We start from the raw sequence: 15,408 nt of genomic DNA on the forward strand, positions 1-15,408 counted from the left end.
CTCTCTGCAGCTGTGAGGAAATCAAACACTCCTCTTTTCCCCCTCTCTGCCTCTGTCGCAACCTGCTGATGCCTTATTAGGTCATTCATGGTGAAACGTAGTGATGACCCAGTGATGGATTGTGTAGTGCAGCAGTTACACCACCACCTGAACTGTTACAAATAGCTAGAAAAAGATCCCAAAATAATCACTATGACACCCGGCATTAATGTGAGGAAAGAAATGTGAGATAGCCATTGAAAAAAACAGAATTTACTGTCATCATTTACTGATGGCTCTGACTCTACAAAGTATAAATGTCACGGCTGGTTAGCGCACAGTATATACAGCTATTATATAGTAGAATAAATGAGTGACAGAAAATGACTTGACAACCATTTGTACAATCTCTGAATCATTTAAAATACTTCATGAAATAGAGATGCCAAACTGCTTTTCTAAATGTGACAAATTGCTGCTTTTCTGAAACAATTTACACAAGATTGGTTATATAATAGAATTTTTTTTTTAAATCATGGCTAAATGTAACAGAATGAATAGTGGATGACAGAGGTAATTAGTACTAAAATAACTGTTCAGTGGATAGAAAACTTTATAATCAATTCATTGTTTCAGTAATTGGTCAAGAAAAAATGCACAGCATTCACAGCATCTCCCGTGTGAAGATTTGCTGCTTTTTCAGTTTAGTGTGATTGTAAACAGAATATCTTTGGGTTTGCAACTGCTGATTTGATGTAAAAACATCACCTCCGGTTCTGGGTACATGTGATGTTCATTTTTCACCATTATTTGACATTTATAGATTGAACACATACAAATATACTTGATGATGAAACAAAATCAGTAGTTGCAGCTGTACTGTCGACTACCTGACCCTGAACTAGATGATCTGGATTACATTGTGTTGTCAAACATTCAGTATGTTTTGCGAAAGAGTCAATGGAAAAGGCATAAATTGTTTACCAACTCCACAGGCTCGACTGCTGTAGAGGGGATGTCATTCTGATGCACTGAGAACTGAATGCTGCCTGAGGAAGAAACACTTGACCTATCTTCATATCACATTGCAGCCACTTCTTTTTTGCTTCATGTGCACTTTGTTCGCATGTGCTCATCAGAGGAAGGCACTTCTAACTTGTCATAGACCTTCAAAAGAGTTTTGCCAAGATCTATAAAATTCCAACAAAACTTCTTAAAATATACAGTGTGAGGCAGCTGTTGTTGTGTCATTGTGAGTCAACCTGGAAAAACAGGAGAAAAAATTTGGCTCAGGTTTTTTGCTGTGGGATAAAGACATCACACTCTCTGCAGACACTTCAGAAATATGTCTCAATGTGTCAGTGATTTTGTTACTGAATTAGTTCTGTCTGGTTAGTTGCAAAAGACAATTTTCAGTTAGGAATTACAGCAATTGATCTGTAAGTGATGTGTGGATGAAAGGAGGATGTTTTTCCGAGACTGAGTGAAGGCTGTGTGGAGACCAAGGGAAAAATGAACATACATTTACTCATTTGGCAGACGCTTTTATCCAAAGTGACTTACAAGTAAGGGACAACACTCAAGCTTCAGTGCAGTAACAGACCTTGGTGTAAGTACTTCATCTATTCACTAAGTGCAAGGAGATTTTATAGAGGAGTGCACCAAAGTGCATAGTAAGTGCTAGTTAGGCATGATAGGGTGTTAAAGGTGTTAGGAGAGGAGGTGCTCTCTGAAGAGATGAGTCTTCAAGAGATTCTACATGATAGAGAGGGACGCCTCTGCTCTGATAGCATTTGGTAGCTTGTCCCACCATCGGGAAACCACCAGTGGGAACAGTCTGGACTGCAATTGCCTCATATGCAGGGATGGCAATGCCAGATGACATTACTTGGAGGAGCACAGGGGGCAATAAGGAGCATAAGCCTGTATGATTGAGTTCAAGTATGGGTACAGACCAAGAAGTCATCTGGTGAGAAAGAGAGGTATAGTTGGGTGTCATCTGCGTAGCAGTGATTTGAAAAGCCATGCGATCGGATAATTGAACCCAAAGAGGTGGTGTATATTGCAAAGATAAGGAGACCTAGTACCATTCCTGGGGGACCCCTGTGGGGTATGGGATAAGGACATTTTTCCTTGCCATGACACACTGAAGGAGCATAGGAGATAGGATTAAAACCAAGAGAGCGCTTTGCCAAAGATGCCAGAGAGTAGAGACAACAGGATGTGGTGGTTCACTTTAACAAAGGCTGCTGATAGGTCCGAGTGTCTGTGGTACTGCTGATCTTATCAATATCACATTTATTTCAAACATTTACCTCGATTATAATAAATGAACTATTAATTTGGTCTTTAACGGTCTCTTTTTTTAAATCATGCACTCCTCATATTCTGCAATGTAATTGTGCTTTAAGTGATACAACAAATTGGTAGTTTTACTACCTTGATCGCTGAAATAGTTTTTCTGTAGTGTTTGCATTTGACTTCTTTTTGTTCAGGGTTGTCCTCACTGAAGACAAAATCTGCCACAGACACTGCGTTCTTTTTATAAGCTGCTCAGGTCTCATCCAAATCGCCAGCTTCGGTTTGAGTGAACACTGACGAACATTTGATGGGGCGGAGATACATGACTGAACATGAGGTAGTATTTTTTTAAGGGTACAGTTCTTGAAGGCCCGCATGGGGAAAGTAGGCTATTAACTGAATAAACCAACTTGAGCTAGATTAAGTCCATGAGAGGTTCTAAATATTGGTTTTGATAGATTTTCGGTTAATTGCCCAGCCCTATATTGAGATAAAAAAAAGGCATCATAAACACATAAATATTAATAATATATATATATATACGAGTACCACTAACACAACAGGCCAGTTCTAGAAGAAGTGCCTCACTAATGCCACACTAAAAATACTCTAATTTCTGCTTTGAAGATGTTTTTGAGTAAATGTCAGTGAGTATAATCAGGAAAAGATACTTAGAGTATTAAAAGTAGAAGTACTTAATGCAGCAAAATGTCCCCTAATATCATTTACTATTACTCATACAGAAATGAACACAGCTTACTGTTGTAGTTGGTTGAGGTGGGGCTAAATTATATAGGCCTGTGACCACTGATAATTTTTTTATAATGTCCTGATTATTTTCTCAATTTTCTCAACCTCAAAATTATTTTTAAAAATAAATTACAATTATTAAAATGAGTAGCTACTTGAGTAAATGTACTTTGCTACATTCCACCATTGCAACAGGAGACCATTGAGAAATCAAATTCTGACTTTCATTTGCAGATTTAACTATCCCAAGTCAAATGTATTATTCAAAGGTAGACTACACTGTACAGACTATCAATGAATGGATAGTAAGTCATGAAATCAGTGCCTGTGAATCTTTAGCAGCTCTGCACCTTTAAATCTCTCCGCTCCTCCCTCCTCAGTGACAAGCCCGCAGAGCCTCTTTAACGCATCCAGTGGAAATGACAAATCAGAGGCGCTGCATGGGCCAGCATGTCAAATAATAACAATAACCATGAGCTTTAGCAACAGCACCTCATCCGGCACAGTCATCCTCAGACACTAACGAGGCTTCTTTGGGCCGTTTTGTTTGTCTGCGGACGCCTCAAAGTTGGAGCGGACTCGACAAATGGACGTCGATGGACTGGAATGAAAGCTCCACTTCTTCTATCGGACTGAAGGAAGGAGGGAAAGAAACCTCTGCATGTTCAAGTTTCCTGCTCCAACCAGAGGGGCATCGGTGCACGCGTGTTGGATGTGTGTGGAAGTGTGTGTTGGGTGCGTGTGTGTGCGCGCCCGCAGGAACAGCAGCAGGAGCAGCGGCGGCGGTGGCGGTGGTGGTGGCGGCCGCGGGAAGGGAAGTTTAGCGCCGTGATTTTCTTCTTTTCCTCTATTCTGTTCAGTGTTTTTTTTTTCATGTCGCAGCAGGGGACAGGCGGATTAACGTTTCCCTGATGAAAATTAATCATCTGTGGAGAGGCTCTGTGATCGTGACTATGATGATGATGTCGAGTAAGAGCGTGGAGTGGCTGCAGGATGAGCTGGAGTCCGGGGCCAGCTCTCTGCTGCTGCTGGACTGCAGACCCCATGAGCTGTACGAGTCCTCGCACATCGAGTCGGCCATCAACCTGGCCATCCCGGGCCTCATGCTCCGGAGGCTGAAGAAGGGCAACCTCCCCATCCGCTCCATCATTCCCAACAACGAGGACAAGGAGAAATTTGTCAAGCGGTGTAAGACAGACGTGGTGGTTCTGTACGACGAGGCGACCTCGGAGCGGCAGGAGTCCGGACTGGGGAGCTCCGTGTTGGGGCTGCTCCTGCAGAAGCTGCGGGACGACGGGTGCAAGGCTTTCTATCTTGAGGGTAAGATGAGACTCTATTGAGTTTTAAATCTGAGGGTCTGGCTGTGTGTTGTAGTTCCTTTAATTCATAACAAAAAAAAACTCGCAAGCGACTCTTTCCTGTCAAACCGGAGTCCAGTAGGAAGACAAATTGTTTAATTTCAGTCTGATGTGATTAACTGAGATTGTCCCAATTAGAGGAGGATGGTGTCACTCTCACCACAGAGAGCGATTCATGCTAAAACAACAATATATTATAATCCTGACATGGGATGATTCAATTAACGGATACGTTTACTGGATTTTATCTCCAGATGTCTGCTGTCAGGGACAACGCTTGAGATTCTGGCTGCTTTTATATTATTTCGGAAGAATATCATCATAAAAGACTTATAAGTAAAAAAAAAAAAAACGTTATTATAGAAGTCTTTATAAGGGTATTTAAGTGTCAGTGTGGCGCCACTTCAAATAAATGCATTATCGTCCGACTACCAAAGTTAGTCTGTTATTTATTATTCATGTATCATAATGAGGCAGCGACAGTGTATTAGCCTGTAACAAAGCATATTTTTATGCTTACAGTTATTATAACAGATATATAGTAACACAGCAGCTGGTGTGAAGTCACTAAATGAACTTTGATGTTTGACAGAGCAGTTTCGTTCTCTTATCGCCGACATAAAAATCGCCTTATTTTCTATCCTCTCTCTGTCAAAAAAATAAACTAAAATAAAAATAGCGTGAATTACTATCAAAAATAAACCCTCATCACTGTCCTGTGCTTCAGTTTAAAGAGCTTGGTCAAATTTGTTTTCAATTAAATGCTGCAAAAAAAAAAATGTCCCCGCCATGTTGTGTGTTCCTTCAGGAAAAGACAGGCGTTTTTTTTTTTTTTCATGAATGAACAGGGAAACGAGGAGACGCGCTCTGTATGACCCTCCAGCATGAAAACGAGATGTATAACCTTTGTAAAATCATAAAACACACATATAATAGATGGTGATATCACAAGATATGTGGGGTATTTGATTTATAGAATATCATAGAAATGTTTCACTGGTGTCACAATCCGAGCTGCCATTCACAAAAAGTCCACAGAGCAGAGCTGTGTTGTAGCAGAGCTGAGTGTCCAGCTCTGCTGCTGATTCTCCCCGGGGCTCAGCTTTTCTCAATGGCGCACATCTGTCTAGCCTGTTTGCTTATTCACAATGGCGTAAATATCACGTTATTCTCATGTTATCTTTCACTTTTGTTTTCAATTATAAACCCATATCATCATATAGATTGCAAGTTTAACATGACATATGATGTAATATGTCATACATGTGAGAACAGGTGTTTAAACTGATTTAATTTGGCCTCCACTACACTTCTGTCTGACCACTGTATAGTATATAATGTCATTAGAAAATTAATTTATTGTGGTAAAAGATGTGTTTAATAGATTTCTGTATTAAATTTTTGCTTTATTATTTACCACCATTATTGTCTTTTTTATATATCTCTTGATAGTTTTCTTTCTCACTTATTCATTGTGTTTCAAAAATCCAAAAGGTTATTTTTTTTTTTATTGTTCAGCATCCACCTCTGGCATCATGCAGACTTGACATCCAGCTGCCATTTTGTGGATGCTGAATTGCACATTTTGCCACACATACACACTAACCTGTCCTGTGGGTATTTATGTACAAGGTACACCAAATATTGACCTTTTCTGGTCTTCTCCTTATCCTCCAGGGGGCTTCAACAAGTTCCAGTCAGAGTACCCAGAGCACTGTGAGACCAATTTGGACTGCTCCTGTCCCAGCAGCTCGCCACCAGCCTCTGTCCTTGGTCTCGGAGGACTCCGCATCAGCTCAGACTGCTCTGACGGGGAATCTGACCGCGAGCCGGGCAGCGCCACAGAGTCGGAGGGCAGCCCCCTCCCCAACAACCAGCCAGCGTTCCCTGTCCAGATCCTGCCATACCTTTACCTGGGCTGTGCCAAAGACTCCACCAACCTGGATGTGCTCAGCAAGTATAATATCAAGTACATCCTCAACGTGACGCCCAACCTGCCCAACATGTTCGAACACGAAGGCGACTTCAAGTACAAACAGATCCCAATCTCCGATCACTGGAGCCAGAACCTCTCGCAGTTTTTCCCCGAGGCGATTTCATTCATTGGTGAGTAAAGGTGGAGAGTGCTCAAGTCAATGTTATGTGTATGTTCAGAGATACATCAGGTGTTACATCAGATCCTTTTGGTAACAGCAATATTTCGATTATTGATTAATCTGCTGATAGTTTTCTTGATCAATATAGAAATCGTTCTATCTATAAACAGTCAGTTTCAACTGTAGTTAAACTATATGATTACTTTCATTATCTTAATCTGGATTATGTTTTCAATTAAACAATGAAATGTTTGTTACATCAGATCCCAACCTTAAAACAAAACAATGTCTACCTGTGATCATCAGTTGTGTACGTCTACCGGTTGTGACCGGTTAAACCAAAAGATTTTATTTGAATCATTTCCCAAAGAACGAAAATTATTCAGTAATTTACAAGACAAAAGCAAAGAAACAAAAACAGCATCATTTTGTGTAGCATAAATATTCACAGTTTTTTTTTGGTTTTCCTCTTCTGGTATTCAATCTTCAGTCAACAAAATGTAAAAAAAAAAACGCAGATCATATTCTCCCAAAGCCCAAGCTGATGTCTTAAAATAGCTTATTTTTAACAACCATTGCTTGATAAATGATTTAAATCTTTAATTGATTATCAAAATAGCTGTAACTTTAGGGACACAACTAATGATTATTTTCAATTGATTCATCGTTTTGTATATAAGAATGTCAGAAAATAGTGAAAACTGCACATCATAGTATGTCAGGACACGTTCACATCTTAAAAAAGATTCAGTTTTCTGTCATAGAGAACGAAGGAACCATTTGAGAACCATATTTGAAAAGAAGAAACAAGTGAATTTCTGGCCCTTTTTGCTTAAAAATTACAAACAGTTATCAAAGTATTTGGCAATTAGTTTTCTGTCAATCAGCTAATCAATTAATTGACCAATCGTTATTCACTTTGCCTGTATTTATCCACAATTTCTATCAAAAAACAAGGAAAAATGTGTTTTTTTCACGTACTTCACTGTTTCGTGGAAATGATTTTTGACAGAATTTAGTGCTTTGCTGAGCTACACATCAGCCGCCTTCATTCTACCATTACTGGTAAAATATGATTTTAAAACCACAAAATATAAAGGAAATCCTTGAATAAAACATGGAAATGGATTTTTTGAGAATGAGGTCATACCAAAGCCACATGAATTTCATTCCTGTTAAAGCTGCTTTCCAGTTTTCTGCATCATCTCGTCCCAGTTTCAGTATTTCCCATCATTCCTTCTGACTTAACTCCTGGAGAATGAGTGAATTCCCTTTGATGAGTCAGTGCCAAAGCCTTTATGTTTGTCTTAGATTGTCCAGACCCCTGACTTTTTTTTTTTTTTTTTTTTTTTTCGGAGTAATGTGTCTGCCTAGGTGGGAGGAAGTGTGACATATGCCAGAGCCAGAGGTCGTGGCAGATTTGGGTCATGCTGATGTTAAATGGAGCTGTCTGGCTGGCTGTAATGTGCAGGAATTACATCAGATCTTTTTGGTAACAGCAGGGTAATTATGGGTGAAGGAGAGAAGCTCGGGCTGAAAGGGAGACCCAGATGTGATCTTACACTGTACTGTTGTAAACTGTGGATTCCTTAAATATCTGAAATCATTGTTTTTAATCTGTTCAAGAATGTGGAGAAAGGGAGGGAATTTGATATATTCTAGTATTTTAACATCTGACAAATGGAAGGATCTTGCATTATTATGTATTTGAAGCACAAGCAACGTGATGTAATGCTTCACAATGTGAAGCTCACTTGAATTCAGATGAACTTCTGGTTCCTTATTCCGCTTGTGAGCCTTGTATAGTTGAGCTTGAGTCTCCTGATGAGGATTTTTGGCCCCTTTTTTATTGCGGAAAGCGAGAACACATCACATATAAATTTAATTTGGCTTCCGCTTGGCAGCCTGAGCTCGTGAGCCAACTGACCCCAATCCTACAACAAGAGATGCAGGCAGAGCGAGTGAGGAGAGGCAGAGAGAGACAAAGGAGAGGATGAAAGAGAGCGACAGAGAAAAAGAAGGAAGAAAGAAAGGCAAGAAGCACTTAACTCTCACCCTAATGGCCTGTAGTGATGCAAGCGCAAGGGCTCGAAACTGATAGAAGGTGGATGGATGTAGCCTGTTAATAATGTAAGATGTTTTTTTATTCAGTTTTTTTCTACTGATTGAGAGCTAGAAAGCAGAATGAAAGATGACTTTCTGCTGTCATTGAGAAAGGTCATCCTGGATTGTGCATCTAACAGTATGATTTTATTTTTTGAAAGAAAGATCAAATTTGCTTTTGTCATATTTTGCGTTGGAGGATGCTTGCATTTTATGGCGCATCATGTTGAATTAGGGCTGGGTGATTATTCAGTATCGTTCCTTATTGGCTTTCCATGGAATTGTAGACGTCTTCAGCTGTCTTGTTTCATCTGAACAACAGTCCAAAAAGATACCCAGTTTACAATGGTGTAAAGAGCCGATTCTGTTTGACATTATGTCTTGAAAAGTGAGCGAATTGCCTGGAATTGTTTCGATTCTACATATGTTCATACGTTTTAGTGATTTTTAACACCATTACTGTTTTAAGCTACACGTACCCTTTGTTTTACACATTTGAAGAGTTTGGTTTTATGTACCAAATAACAGCACAGTTCAATGTTTTGACAATTTTGCATATTTGCCAGCTTGTGATTTATATTGATATTTGGAAAATATTGATTGATTTTGGAACTGTATTTTAAATGATTCCGATCATTATACTTGACAGAGCAGCTTAACTCCTTCTGAAAACTTTAATTGTTTTCTTTATACTACATTTCCATGTTAATATGGATAAAAACGCCACTTAAGTCCAATCATCTCTCTCATGCTTTCCTCTCTCCTCTTCTCATCTTCTCCTCCTCCGTCACTCCATCTCCTCCACAGACGAAGCACGCTCAAAAAAGTGCGGCATCCTGGTCCACTGCCTGGCCGGGATCAGCCGCTCGGTGACCGTCACGGTGGCCTACCTGATGCAGAAGCTCAACCTGTCGCTCAACGACGCCTACGACTTTGTGAAGCGGAAAAAGTCAAACATTTCCCCCAACTTCAACTTCATGGGCCAGCTCCTGGATTTTGAGCGGACGCTGGGCCTCAACAGCCCCTGCGACAACCACTCGACCTCCCCGACGCACGACCAGCTCTTCTTCACCACCCCGACCAATCACAATGTGTTTCAACTGGACACGCTGGAGTCCACATGAAAATCAGAGGGGGGACTGTCCCCTTTTTTTGTGGCGCGGGGTAAAGATGATGTTGTTACAATGGTAACAAGCGGCTGCACTGGAGGAGAGCAGCCAGTTTTAATGAATGTTTTAGCCTCCTGAGGCGCGTTGTCTGAGAGCCTGGCCACGGAGCAGCGTTGAAGGGACAGGGGAGGTCACAGATGCCACGTTATAGGGGAGGGGGAGTTTTTTTAACCCACAGCGGGGAACTGACAGATGGGTTTACGACGGTGTCCTCCTCAGAGTTGACTGAATTTAGGGGAAGAGCTCCGATCAACCTCTCTTGCAACCAAGAGGAGAAGAGGAAACTTAACTGACTGAGAAACTGAGCGAAGGTCGCAGCAGGACAGACAGCTTCATACAAAGATAGGAACACGGAAAAAATCTACAGCGCTCGATTTGTGAGACGACAGCATCCTCTCTGTCTTTCTGTCTCGGCTGTCGAGCTGAGCTGACTGGTGCCAAGTGGAGAATCTGGGTTTTACTCGTAGGAAATCTCGCTCTACTGAATGTAGAGTTTTTAAAAACCAAGGAATTAACATACACACATGCGCACACACACATAAACAAAGTATGTATGTTTGTACTGTATGTACTGTATGTATGTTAACATACATAGCAGAAAATGTATGGGCAAATTCAGTATGTCTATATGCATTTTTGTATATTTTTGTGTACATTTACGCACAAATCTATACCTTATATAAATATATATACGCATAGAAATCTTATCTTTGTCCAAAAACAAAGTAATCCAATCCAATACTGGCTAAAGAGATTGTAAAACTAAAGAAGGGGAATGGGTGTGGCGACACCAACAAAGGAAAGTTGTTGATGATATTCCTAGTTGTCTTCTTTTTCTTTCTTTTTTTTGTTGTCGTTTTTTTTTAGTTTTGTTTTTCTTTTAGGTTTGTAATGACCTAATGCAGTTTGCACAGTGGTGTAGCCATTGACTTGCTGGCACTTGGAGCCAGTGCTGGAAGCAGGCAGATAAAGAGACATTCAGAGAAGAGGAGGAGAAAGAGGAGAGGCCAGTCCCAGGCTGCGACAAGTCCCAACAGCTGCACCGCGCAGTGGGGAGGGAGCAGGAACTGGGCCCTGTGCAAAGGACGAGGTTCAGGGTTCAGGGTTGGGTTAGAGTCTAAGACAGACAGTGGTAAGACCAGGCACAGGGCTAGGAGTTGTCAGTTGAAATGTGGTTGTTGATGGGTGAAGATACTACAGTAGATTTGACGTTGGTCAGCTGTTTTCAGACGTAAGTTCCCAGTTCCTGCTTCCTTCCCCTTATGACTGTTCATCCAGTTGCCTAAGATTTTATGACTATTTTAGTCATCCGTTTCATTTCAGTTAAACTCTTTGCTTCCTGGATTATTTCGTCACAACGTTTTGTCTTACTAGTCTGCTTTGCCAAACTGGTTTCTAACAGCTCTGACTTTTGTACTTTGAGGCAGAGACTTGAATGAGAGGTCAGTGTTGGCGTTGGAGATACAAAGGTAGTGCTAACATTTCTGAGCAACTTTTTTGGGCACCATATCTTAGCAACCTCGAGCAAAGAAGTGCCTCAGCACTCTTTTATTAACTACATTGCAAACTTCTTTTTTTGCCCGAAAGGAACTTGTTGGATTTGTTGGCCTATCATATGTTCCTTTTAGGACCCAGATAGATGCCAAAAAGGGGATTCTAGGACAAGGGACTGTGATTGTAACTTGGTCTCTGTGTTGGGATTCTGGTGTTGTGGACTGGGACTGGCCTCAACTACAGACTGCACTTAGCTACTTAATAGCATCATGTCCCTTAACTGCATTGGAGAAAATGGAAAGGAAGGTCGTTCTGCGAAGGGATCACCCATTTCATCAAAGAAAATTTTGTCTGATTCACCCTTAAGCCTTGGGTATATTATATGAAAGATATATTAAACACAAATTGGTATATACATATGTATATATATATATATATACATATGTATATATGTATGTATATATATTATAGAGCTAATAGTAAACAGATCCATATTATTTTGTATACCTGAGCATGCTGTGGTACTGTATGCTCTCTAACAGTAGAAGTAACCACGGGTTGGATGTTGCTTTACCAGGTTGGAAGAGGAATGATGAGGATTGTTTTTTTAACTGCTGTTGCTGCTGAACACGGCGGCACTCAGCATGTGGTCAGGGAGTTTTCTGAGACCCTGTCCACATTAGTAGCACTTAAACAAGTTAAATATGAATTTGAAAAGTCTGGGAGAAAAACAAATGACAGAATCCTGCAGCGATTGGAAGAAGAAGAAAAAAATCCAGAAACATTCAATTTAAAATTCAAAACATTGAAACCCCGCCCCCTCTGCTGCAATAATTGTAGTTTTAACGTAGGCTTCCTGTTAGGGGTGAGACGACACTGCAGCACGTGGACGCCAGCAATATCTGTAGGTACACTGGGGCTCATGCAAGAGTGCAAGTTTGTCTGTACAAGTGCTTCAAGTTGGATTTAGAAAAGCTCTCCTAAATGCACAAACAGTTTGTCAACCTGGTGAATGTCACATGTTCACGAGTAGGTACACTTTCAGAGGTTGTGATCATTAGCATAATTAACACAAAAATTACCATATAAGGATACTTATCCCGCTCCATTTGCAGGCAAGCTTCATTCACAAAAATGTCACTATGATAAAAAAAAAAGCAGAAGTTCACACTGAGGACCTTTCTGTCAGAAATCAGCAGACCAAAACATAGTAGCGCAAAGGGGACCCAAAAAATAGAGAGAAGTAGGCTATTACTACGATTGTCTTCACTGTCATTGCAGATATGATATGAAGTTACATGCCAAAAAACATCTTGCCAAAACAAAGTGGTTCCTGACTTTTAAAAGTGAGGCAGTGGATATAGAGAATATCATTGGAGAGAATAATGTTAGGCTACAGGTAATATTCACTGACCGGTGAAACTGGATGTTTGGCTTGAAAGTGAGCAGCATAAAGACGCTGAGGCAGCTGTTAGAGTGCGAATTCGTCAACCCAAAAATGCTCATGCCCGTAAAAGGTAAAAAAAAAACTAAAAAAAAAACTTGTAAAGTCGTGAACATATTCAAACCTTAAACTCAAAGAATTGTAAGTCAAAGAAGCGTTCTGTTTGAGAAGAGCGGCAGATGTTTCAATCAACTACAAGTGCTTCTAAATCCAACTTCTCTTAAATTACTAAAGCGTGACAATAACGGATCTGTTTGTAAGCGTGGTTTTTGCATGAGGCCCGGTGTTTTATTGCCAACTACAGAAATTTTGTTTCAAAGCAGAAATGTGGACGGGGTCAAAACAGAAACAAAGAACAGGTTTTCAGAGGGGACAGCAGTTGAATCTGAACAGGGTTGGTTTTAGCTGGCCTTACATAATCTTTCTAACTTGTTTCTAATGCTGACTGTTCAATACTCTTTGTATCTCACTTTAGAAAAAACATTGTGTAAAAAAAAAAAAAAAAAAATGAAACGTTTGTTATCTGTTATTTGAATCAGAACATGGTAATAATAGATGGCAAGCTGTCTTTTAACCGTGACGGGTCACACGAGGTCCTCTTTGTTACTCTGCAATATATCAAAACACCTTTTTTTGCAGTATTTTGTAGATCCAAGACCTCAAAATTTTTAAATTCTTCTTCTTTTGTACTATATCTATTCTATATGATTATACAAGATCCAGCTCAATTATGGCTTGTGGACTGAAGTAACATTTTACCTGGGGTGTCCAAAATGTAGGGCCAGTGTGCCCATTACCAACATAAAAGAGGCCCTCATTGACACACATACACACACACACACACACACACACACACGCACGCACACACGCACGCACACACACACTGCTTGACACAGCCAGAGCTGTGGTTCAGCATGCCAGTTAAGTTTCACAATAGACAATTACACCACCCAGCTTAAATAATTACAAGGTCTTTTTCTGTCTTGTTTTGATATAATGTGCTCTATGCTATTCCTGTGGCCTTTCAATATGAATATATATCTAAGTATATATATGTTATGAATTTATATGCAAAAGTTCCTCTCCTATTATAGCATCAGAGATGAAAATAATACTACCATGCTTGAATGGACTTCCCTTGAGAGTCGTATCCCACCTACAATAAGAAAAACGTTGAGGACTTGATCACTTGCACCCTAGGATTGAAATATATTTCAGTACGGAGCTTTTCTATTTAAAAAGAATATGGTTGAGTTCAAGCTGCTTTCTTGTGTTTTTGTGTCTTTGTAACAATGAAAGAGAAATCAAGTCTTTTTCTCTGTTTGTAAATTTGCCAGATCACGGGAACGGCAGTTTCTGTGTCCTTAAACTTGTAGCTACATCTTGGTAAGAATGTGCTCGGGAGGGTAAGACATGACTGAGCAAGAGGAGAGGAGAGGAGAGATGGTGGCGGCGTAAAATACAAAGTGAAAGAAAAAGTGAATGATTTCAAAATGTTACCTCAATGAGGAATTTTTCAGGGATTTTTTTGACAATGCATCTTGCATCGTGTTACAGCTTCAAACACACGTTGAATAGCTGTTTTGTATTGTGCTGTAAACAGTTTTTAAAAAAGATGCAATCTGTCTGTGTATTAAAACAAGGGGCATGTTAACCGAGGCAGTTTCACCTTTCTGTCCTCTGAAGGATATACGATTGACCCTATGTATTGTACAGTATATGGAAACAACACAAGACATGTTTATACCGCAAATAAATATTGAAATATTTTTTTCTTTAACACCTGTTTTCTTCTTATTTCTTATCACAAAATTACATTAAGAGCCAATTCCAGTTAATGCAGGAGAATTTGTCATTGACTGACCAACATGTTGACAGCTTATGGGGTGCAGTAGTCATCGGGTTACTGTTCGATTTAGCAGGTTATATTGCAAGGTAACGGTTACCAGCCCGAGCGTCAAGATAAATCTGATGAGCCACGAGATGATTTAGCAAGAAACAGGAAAAGGTAAAAGGAGAAAAACACACTTCTGCTACACCATATTATGCATATTTGGACTTTCATCTAATGCTTTATTCTTGGCAGTTGTTAATGTTGTAATTTATTAGTTCGGGTCTCTATAAATAATTTAAATGACAAAAAATGTGAAAAAAGCACTTACAACTGGTAGAGATACAACTGGTGACAGTGAGTAGCAAAGATACACTGCTTAATGAATTGTATCTTCTTACAACTACATTATAGTAGGTTATAAACCAATTAACAATTTATATACTGCTTATGAGTGCTAAAGAAGTGTTAAATGATCTGTTTTAGACCTGATGGCAAATAAGCCAAAAACATTGTATTTAGAAGTGTATTTACGAGACAGTAACTGTTTCATATTTGGTTCTTGGTTTTGCTTCGCTTAAGAGACTTCCCGTCATCTTCTTCCACATTCACATTCAGGCTTTGTCTTGTTGTATCTTTGCTGTGGTTACGAAGGTTTCTGACGGCTACATATCTGATTGCTTAAACTGAAACTCTGCCACTTCCCTTCCCATTAAGAGGAAAGAGCAACATTTTTGTTTGTGTTTACCATAAAAGACTAGAAAAACCCACGAAACCACTTTGATCACAGTCTATTCCAGTTTGTAGAGCAGTATGCTGTACAATATACTTGTGATTCAGTACATTGTGGAAGACATTTTGGGAAACAGAGTTAAAAGAGAAG

At 39.8% G+C, this 15,408-nt stretch overlaps 1 protein-coding gene across 1 annotated transcript; it reads left to right on the forward strand.

Moving 5' to 3' along the window:
• Positions 1–3,432: 3,432 nt before the first annotated feature.
• On the forward strand, positions 3,433–14,474 carry dusp7 (dual specificity phosphatase 7). The gene is made up of 3 exons (XM_023426799.2): positions 3,433–4,350; positions 6,066–6,494; positions 9,395–14,474. Exons 1-3 carry the CDS (start codon positions 3,942–3,944, stop codon positions 9,709–9,711), a joined length of 1,155 nt encoding a protein of 384 aa, XP_023282567.1. The 5' UTR covers positions 3,433–3,941; the 3' UTR covers positions 9,712–14,474.
• Positions 14,475–15,408: the final 934 nt, after the last annotated feature.

This window comes from Seriola lalandi, unplaced genomic scaffold, assembly GCF_002814215.2.
Source record: "Seriola lalandi dorsalis isolate HSWRI2012SDOR001 ecotype SW California unplaced genomic scaffold, Sedor1 jcf7180002054840, whole genome shotgun sequence".
NCBI classification, from domain to species: Eukaryota; Metazoa; Chordata; class Actinopteri; order Carangiformes; family Carangidae; genus Seriola; species Seriola lalandi.